At 37.8% G+C, this 9,779-nt stretch overlaps 1 protein-coding gene across 1 annotated transcript; it reads right to left on the bottom strand.

Annotated features, from left to right (window-relative positions):
* Window positions 1-648: 648 nt before the first annotated feature.
* LOC134379961 (olfactory receptor 2A14-like) lies at window positions 649-1,581 on the bottom strand. Its single transcript, XM_063099402.1, has one exon. The coding sequence runs from the start codon at window positions 1,579-1,581 to the stop codon at window positions 649-651; it is 933 nt and encodes a 310-aa protein (XP_062955472.1).
* Between the last annotated feature and the right edge of the window lie 8,198 nt (window positions 1,582-9,779).

Here is a 9,779-nt window from a genome sequence, read left to right on the forward strand (position 1 = left end):
AACTTTACTAATATTCACTGTTTCCCACGTACTGGAATTAGATTGCTAATAATTCCAATCATGAATAATTCATTATTAATTTTAGACATTTTAGTGGGTATAAAATACTATCTCATGGTGGCTTTAATTTACAATTCCTTTCTAACTAATTCTGATGAGCAGCATTTTCTATGTTTATCAACCACTTACAATTTTTGTAGAAGTGTCTGTTCATGCTCTTTGCCAATTTTATAAAATTGTTTTTTTATTATCGATCAGAAGGAAATTTTTATGCATACTACTGTCTGTAGTTCCATTTCTGGATACGTATAGTTTGAATATTATCATTGGTCTGTGGCATGCATTTTATATTTTTTAATGGTTACTTTGATGAGTAGAGTGAGTAATTTTGAAGACTGCCAATTTTTGCAAAACTTTAAAATTGTATGTCTATTGCTTTTTGTGTCTTACCTAATAATCTATTTCTATCCAAGATCATAAAGACATCCATCTACTATTTTCTCAAATGTTTTATGTCTTCAGTTTGTACGTGTATGTCTACAATATTCTACTTTAAGGTAGCATTTATCCTACATAAGGTCAAAAGAATGCCGACTTCTGTATTTCACAGGGAGCAGTGTCCCGTCCCCATGCTGACTTCAAGGGCTCTCACATAGGCATCGCCTTCCATAGAGCTCTCCTCACGGCACCCTTGACCTCTACGTTGCGCAGACTGTAGATAAGCGGGTTAAGCATAGGGTTGACAAGGCTGTAAAACAAAGACAGGATCTTCTGCTGCTCCTCAGGATGGCGGGAGGTGGGGGCCATGTACATGACAATGGCACTGCCAAAGAAGAGCCCAACCACGCAGAGGTGGGAGGAGCAGGTGGAGAAGGCCTTCCTCTGGCCCTCTCCTGACTTGATCCTCAGGATGGCGACCAGGATGCGTGAGTAGGAGACCAGCACCAAGCAGAGGGGCCCCACTAGGACAAACACACAGCCTACAAAGATGACCACTTGGTTGAGCCAGGTGTCAGCACAGGCCAGCTTGAGCACAGAGAGGATTTCACAGAAGAAGTGGTCGATTTCATGAGGCCCACAGAAGGGCAACCTCAAGATCAGAACTAAATGGACCAGGGCCAAGAAAAAGCTAAACACCCAGGAAGAGACAGCCAGAACAATGCACACTCTCCAGCTCATGATGACAGTGTAATGTAGGGGGTGGCAGATGGCCACATATCTGTCATAGGACATCACCACCAGGATCACACACTCTATGTGAGCAAAAGCCAAACACAAGAATGTCTGCATTATGCATGGAACAAAGGAGATGGTTCTTTTCTGGTTCACAAGATTTGTCAGCATCTTGGGGACATTGTTGGAAGCATAGGACATGTCAACAATGGCCAGGTGTGAGAGGAAGAAGTACATGGGTGTGTGCAGTCTGGGGTCCAGGCAAATAAGCCCGAGAATGACCCCATTCCCCAGCAGGGTGAGCATGTATAAGAGAGAGAAAAGTCCAAAAAGGAAAAACTCCAGTGCTGGATCGGCCTGGAATCCGAGCAGGGTGACTTCTGTGATCCGTGTCTCGTTGCCTCCCATGCACCTTTTGCAGAGAAAGTCAAGACCTCGTCCACGACAAGAAAGTCAGATCTGCAGAGCAATACAAAGTGCAAATATTTACTTAGTGTCCAAGAGGGGGCACTTAGCAATGTATCACTTTGTATGAATTTTCTACATTTTCTCTTCAGATATGTTGCAAAAACTAATCCAATGTGATCATAAAAATGAGAAAAATAAATCCTGTTAAATCAAAGGAAAAGAAACATGTTATTAAATATGGATATATGCTATTATATGTGTGCTTTTAGATATGTTATTATGTAAAATGCATTATAAGTTAACATACTAGGATCTATTTTAGTATACTGTATATTGGAACACACACATGCACACATGCATACATGAGTTGTTTTGGAGAACTTGAGCATTCTGGCTTCCCTTTCAGGGTGGGAGTCTAGATTGTTGATGTAATTTGATGACAGATGACCCTGAAAAAATGTCACATTAGGAGGTGGTTTCATATCCTAGGCTTGTTTGCCTTTCGGTCCAAGGCATGAAGTGATTGGTCTCCTCTGTTCTTTATATACTCGCTCACTAATCCTCTTACCTTCTCACATGCTTTCTACCCACTTATTTCAGATTAGAAATCCCTTCTAAAAGACTTCTCAATTTTGTAGTTTTTTTCATATTTTGAAAGGTCTTCCTGTTCAGTGGCTGCTAATGCTCTGTAGAAGCTCCTTTTGCTCTCTTTTCCATCTCTACTATTTGTAGTTTTGTTTTCAAAATTTTATTTCCTTCTTCATAAGCACCTGATACTGAAATTTATCTGTGAGTAAAAGAATTCTTTTGCTACATGCAATGAACAGATGTACATGTTTTAAATGCAATTAAACATAATGAAATTTCTGAGGTCTTTCAAAATGTGACATTCAAAATGGGGAAACCAATTTACATTAAGGTGGTCATATTTAAAAATGATAGTTGAATTGTAATTTTATTTTGGTTGGCTCTTTCCTCTTTTTCGCTTTATAACTTAATATAGTGACAAATCTCAGAGCTTAACTTATATTTTAGCTCTTTCCTCTTTTTCGCTTTATAACTTAATATAGTGACAAATCTCAGAGCTTAACTTATATTTTAGAATCTTTTGCCAATGTCTTCCTAGCATTGGTAACTCAGGTTGCCATCAGATCTCCTGATGGTCTTCCTCGTCACCTGTCCCCATGCTGGCAGCCTTGTGCTGTTCCAGTGGATGCAGAGTGGGTCACAGGGATGGGACCAGTTGGACACAGTAGTTAGTTCTTTTTAGTGAACTCTTCCTGGGGGTTGTGGGGCCTGGGTCTGTCCAGCCAGCAGAGGGAGACCAGGGGCTGTGAAAGGGATGGCAGCCTCACTGCAGAGCCCTGAGACTTGGTGCTGTCCCTTTGTATTCTCTTCCTATTGTTTCCATGAAGATTTTTGAGAACTGTCCTTATTTCTAAATCAGGATAAATTTTCAAATCCAACAGAATATTTTTTAAAAATTTAATTTTTTTTAGTAAATACCTACATCTTCAAATTTGCATATTAAACATGAGATTACAGTACCTAGCGTATTTGTAATCTTTCATTTCCCTTAATGTAATGCATGTTTTCATGCATTAAAATTATATTTTAAAGGTATTATTTAAAAGCAGCACAATATTCTATTACATTCTATTATGTAACTGTTGAAGTGTTTTCTTCCTGATTTTCTTATTATTAGTAGCATTGAGGTAAATAGTCTTGCAAAATTAAGATTTGTTTATGTTTATGATCATTTATTTAGAATATATTCATTTATTTAGGAAAATTAAGATGGTAAGGACACAGAACTTTCAAAGGTTTTGATACCTACTGAGAGCCTCCTTCTAGAAAACTGGACCCATGTCAGTCCCCACCACCAGTATGTGAGAATCATGTGTCTTTTCCACGTGGTCATCAATACTAAATACTGCCTGTTGTAACGTTCTCTAGTTTGATGCATGAACATTTTAAATACTTTAAATTTATATTTTGCCAACTTTTTAACAAATGCTCCTTGAGTGCTAGGTCAGTTCCAGCCGTGGTTCTCTGCTCTGCAGTTGCTGCCATAGATAAGGTAGAAAAATTCCAAAGGGAGACAGATAATGAAAAAAAATAAATGATGTTGGGGTGCTTTGCTTCCTCTCCACTCCTCAGCTTTTCATTTAGGGGAGAAAACTTCTATAGTCCTGCATAGACTTACTTTGGAATATACGTACCTCTCTCAGTCCCTTAATTTATATAATTTGTAAAAGAGAAAAAAGATAATGAGGATGAACTTCTCTACTGTCTTTTTTGGCCATGTGCCTATCTATCTACCACTCCGAGCATAAGGCATATGGGAGCATGTTTCATCCCATTTGTGCATGGGGGTGGGTAATGGTTGTGATTTTAATTTGTAGAAAAATTTTGTTGAAGATATAAATCATGTTTTTCAATAAACATCACTTGCAAAACATATATTTTTTTTATTTTTTTCTGAGACTTGTGTGTATTCCTCAATTTATTTTTTCGGGACTTGGAGCAGAGAGAGGGTGTGGTTAATTACCACCTCTAAACACCATGAATAAACAAGTAAAGAAGATAATCCTTAATTGTGAAAAGAACTGTAAGGGAAATAAACCAGGTAAAATGATAGAAAGTTACTTAGTTTGAGGGGGGCTCTTCAGATGGATGGTCAGAAAAGGTATTTCTCAAGAGGAGACACAAGAGTGAACCTAAACGACAAAGGTGAATCAAACCTGACCAGAACCAACAGGAGTTTGTTTCTTGTCTACAACAGTAAAGAAACAACAAAGGCAAAGTTCTTGAGGAGAAGCACCTGGAGAGTTCTAGGAAGAGAAAAAATCCCGTGTGCCCGAACATAGTGAGAAAGAAGTTGTGCACATTCTTTGTAACCTCATGCATACTTTTTTCTTTTTTCTTTTTTTTTTTGTCTTTTTCGTGACCAGCACTCAGCCAGTGAGTGCACCGGCCATTCCTATATAGGATCCGAACCCGCGGCGGGAGCGTCGCTGCGCTCCCAGCACTGCACTCTCCCGAGTGCGCCAGGGGCTCGGCCCGTGCATACTTTTTTAAAAGTTGGCATTGACATAAAAGTTCATCAGTCGAGTGTAGGGTGAATTCATCTGGGTACTTTTTTTGGGGGAAAGAATACCATGCAGTCATTAAAAAAGATAGTACAGATCTTTGTAGAGTGAAATGAAAAACTACTGACATGTAGTCAATGTATATGTGTATAATTTAATCTGAAGTACAGTTTTAAAATTTAAAAATACTTATACACATATGTCTTGTGCCTACTTACATATTTGTAGGAAAACTTTATGAGTTGAACATGGAAGTGATTACACTTATTATCTCTACAGAGTAAGACTATGCAGGGACGGACCTTTTGCTTAAGTTGTTTGCTCCTTTGTTTTCTTACAGTCTTTATGCAATATCAGGGGAAAAATGAAACAGAACATTTTCGTTTTAGGAAAATCAACAATGTAAAGGATCCCTGAAATTACACATTTTTCCTGCTTATTTTGAGAGTAATATGCATCGAGTTTTAACAGGAATCTCCCATGTGAGAACATTTCCCTAGACTTCAAATGGGAGAAATGAGTAACTGCATTATGGAAAAGAGTTAACCCTTAACAAGAAAGAGAAATTGAAAACCTCAACTTCATTTTTCTTCATAAAAGACATGATTTTTTTTTTTGATGTCCTGATAGAGAGAAAAATCAAGATCATCGATTGACTACAAGTAGAACAGTATCTTCTACCAGGTTGAAAATCATTGTGACATCCACCAAGTAGTTAATGAGAACAGAAGCAAGGAGACTTCTGAAGCTGCACAGCTCAGAAAAAGTGAACTCTGTCATACAAAGAAGTACCTGTCAGGGGACTGGCTGGTTACTCAGTTGGGTAGAGGGTTTTTAAGTTAGAAACCTAAAGAATGAAAGCTGAAATAAAATGAGTTTCTTTTAAATGCAGGATCCAAAATGATAGGGATTTTATCTGCCATGTAATCTAGGAATTTACTTTTTAGAAAAGTTACTTAGAATCTTCCTGCTTGTCAGTGGGTATTCCACGTCTGCTCACAAAGGCCTCCTCTTTTCCAGATACTCCTAGAGTGACTCATGCCAAAGTCTGCTTCTGTAAATTTCCCCTTTAAAAAAATTGATTATTTATGTTTCTTTGGTGAAACAATATGTCTGCTGGGAAACACATTTAAACGGAGTTCCACAAAACTGCATATGAGAAAGACATTTGCTCTCTTTAATGTGAACTTGCATGCCTCTGCCAACATAATCTTGCTGTTTCTCTTACAAGGAGCAGGCCACCTTAAACTAACTTCCAAATTCTTGGTTGGGCACTTCACCAGAGTTCCCAAGAAATAACAACAAAATTTGGTCAGTAAAATATCTTTCAAAGTCACTCAAATATAATTAAGTTGATTTTATTTGAGCTGGTAGATATACTTTGACTTCATATTCATTGATTTCTTTTCAGATTCATTAAAGCGGAGTATGGTTAAAGGATGTATATAAAATTCCAATTAGCAGATATTAGGCATGGACAATAGTCTAATCTTCTGGACAATATACATCTATGACAGAATAGAATTTGGAACTTTGTGAACACAGAAAATATTGCATTAGATCCCACTGAACTGAGAGCTGTAGAAATACGGATATTTTGTGTATTTTAGGCCCACGTAGCTCTAAACTATGAGATAGACATCTTCGCTCCCACTGCTCCTAGTCCAGTGACCAGGCACATGGATGCTTCAGAAGTCGAAAATGCAAATCATTAACTTCCAAATGAATCAAGTTGTTTGACCCATCTAAGTTAATAATTAAATCAATTTGAATGTATAGTTTTATATGTGATTTATTGGTGATAGGGGTAAGGGATATCTAAAAATATATATATATATATATATGTATATATATATATATATATATATACATATATATATATATATATATATATGCCTAGAATAAACTATTTCTACATGGCCAGAATAAATAAAGGGATGAATAGAACTAAATAGACTTCTTTATGAAACAAGCTTCTTCATCAGATGTAAACTAAATCCAAACTATATATGACACCAGATGTCAATTGTACTTTTAATAGTTCTGTAGCAAAGGCCATAAGGAGACAAGCATGTAATAGTGTCTATGTACATACTCAGATTGTTAATCAGCTCAATTGTGAAGCTAAAGCATGTAGAAAAATATAAGGTGAAAACATTTGGTTTCCTTTTAATTACTGGCATGGTTTTGCATTTTGGATTTCACAGTTCAAGTCGTGAGATTTTTTCCACTCTCTTAGAAAAAGACTGGGGCAAATACAACAAACAGATAACATGAAATGAAGATTACTTTCTGTCCACTCCAGCGACACATTAAGAAACTACCTTCAGTGAACAGAATAAGGGAAAAAATTCATGGATAAATTTCTTTTCTTATGAATCACAACAAATTTGGCTTTGACTGAAAAAACATGATCCCTGAAGAAGAACGAAACGAGCATGATTAACAGTGTTGGTCAGGCCATTATTTCAGTCTTGATTCTGAACAGTGAACATTATAAATGTGAGTCACTTATTCTAAGCCTCTTTATTCTTATTTGTAAAATGGTGGCAGGAGATATCGAAAGGGCTAAGGCAAAGAAGACATAGCATTACACTGGCACATGTTAGGAGTTTGAGAAACGTTAGCTGCAGTTAACAGCATGAAAGAGACCGCAACATTGGGAAAATGATTTAAATCATTGGAATAAAAATCCAACAGAATCAGACACTTTACAAACACTTTCACATTTATCTTGGTGTTTGTTTTATTTTCCGCTGTTTTGAGATTCAATACAAAAAACATATTTTGCTTTAATTTCTTCATAGAAACATTTTTATAGTTTGATTTTTTAAATTAAGATTTAAAAAGTATTTAAGGGGAAAAACTGTTTAATGTAACCTCACTCCTATATTGAAGGAAAAAAATACAGCTAACATGCAGAGGGCACATGTGTTCTTTCAAATATCCCCACGAGAGAGGGTTCAGCTTTTGGGAGAAAAAGGGAGGAATATTTAGGATATTTAGCACTGTTCAAAAGGAACAGTTTCTCTTGATCATTGTCTCAGAACGAGCCCCAGCGCCATCAAAGATCTAATTCCAGGGACCCACAAATTTGTTAAATCTTCGCGCTTACTGTGAAATTACTTATCCATCTCAAGAAATTCTGTCACTCAGCTTGATCTTAATAAGTAGCATCGTTTTAAAAACAAAGAAACAAACGAACTTGGATTCTAGAACCCTACTGCCTAGGTTTAAATCCTGGCTTTGCTACAGATTAGAATTTGACTTCTCTGTGCCTCTCCGTGACTCAGTTTCCCCACTTGCAGAAAGGGGCGGGTAATAAACCCTGTCTCATAGCATAGTCGGTGAAAACCGAATGAGTTAACTCACATAGGAAATAGCGCTTTAAGGTACGTTATCAGGGATTTGAGACCCATCATGGCGAGTAACTTCTGAATCCAGTAACCATGAGGAAACATGCGATATGCTCAAAGTTCCTCTGCCAAGATAAGGAAGAAAAAGAAGAGAATCTTTACCTCACCAGGCACTGGGTTTTCCCTGAGAGGATGCCACCCGTACCGTGGACAACTGAGAAGGGGGTCCTGTTTGGCAGACGATGCACCTGAGAATGTGCAGAGGTCGGCAGTGAGCAGAGGGGGAAGGAAAGTCAGTCTCAGGGCAGGCAAGCCACTTAACAGCTCTGACTTCCGTGTTTTTATTTGAAGAAGAGGCACCTGGGCCACACAGTCCCTGACATTCTCTGCAGCCCTTCAGCCAGCTCAGATCCCCTGTGGAAGGTTATCTGCTGCTCTTCTCTGACACAGTCATGACAAAGCCAAGAGCTGCCACAGAATGCTGAGGGGGTTGTGGATGAAGGGACAAGAGGGTCAGAGGATTCATGGCCACACCATGGGACACAGAGTGATCCCTACAGTTCTGCTTAGGAACTAGTTTTAAACACAGCTGTAGGTCCAGAAGGGGACAACACAGTGAGGGCAATTTGCGACCAATACCTGGAGCCAGTGATTTCATTCACTGCCCTTTCCCATTTTGCAGCTGCAAACACCTTCTCAGGGCAAATGAACCCCGTTTACTCACAGTGGTGTAGACCATGGTCTTTTCTTCAAACAGAGCCTGACAAGAAACCTCAAAGGGAGGAAGGCAGAATATATTTAGTGAGATTGATTCTCCTCTCTAGAGGGGCCTCACTGGGAGGTGAAGGCTGGATACAGAGCTCTCCTGGGCTTTGTGATAGACTGGGTTGTGCAAGCCGTGGCTTTATCCGTATTTGAATACAGCTCACTTCCAGCAGATAAAAATAATGATTTAGGGGATACAACTATGTGGTATTGCATCTATTCACATTATCCCGGAGAGAATTAAATCATTTGCTATTTTCCTATCAGTAGATGAACCAGTGAATGCATTTCCTGTGTTGATTAATTTTGTTCTTTCGGTATTCTCATGGGCTGTGTTTTAATGTGTTTTCTTGGGATTGGGTGGGGTCAGGATTTCTGTAAATGAGGGAAGACTTTGCACTGAAAATAAAAAGAAATTAGATAATACCATCAATCACATTCTCTGAAAACTTATTTATTTTTTCAATCTCAAAGTAGTTCTACTCTCCAATTTCTACTGTTTGACTATAGAGAAGTGGCTGTGATTTCTTGATGTCTCATAGTTAGAGATCCCACAGACCCTGCTAAGGCATCATCTCAGAGAAACAGGTTTCTTCAATTGGAGAAAGTGTTATTGCAAAATAGGCACTTCAAATTCCTAAGTTACTTTGTGCAGTATACGCATGTATTGAAACAACACACTGTATCCCACAAATATGTACAAAAGTTTTAAAAATAATAAAAAATATGTAAACATCTCCAGTTTTCTTAGCTACAGTTGTATTTCTTCATCCTGGGTTAGAGCAGAGAAATAAAAAGAGCATACTTTACTTTTTCTTTCCCTCTCTCTTTCCTTTTTGAAGTGTTAATGACGGATGATAGTATAATCTTTCCAGTTATCAATCGCAAGGTGTTAATCTAGTTTTCTAATGTGTCTTAGTTCTTAAAGTGTGGTATTAACCTATTAATTTACTGTAGAGCACAGAAAAAAATATTTAAGGGGAAG

This window comes from Cynocephalus volans, chromosome 6, assembly GCF_027409185.1.
Source record: "Cynocephalus volans isolate mCynVol1 chromosome 6, mCynVol1.pri, whole genome shotgun sequence".
NCBI classification, from domain to species: domain Eukaryota; kingdom Metazoa; phylum Chordata; class Mammalia; order Dermoptera; family Cynocephalidae; genus Cynocephalus; species Cynocephalus volans.

Bases quoted from the DNA above. Each gene is read 5' to 3' on its own strand.
- LOC134379961 (XM_063099402.1), bottom strand. From the start codon at position 1,581: ATGGGAGGCAACGAGACACGGATCACAGAAGTCACCCTGCTCGGATTC.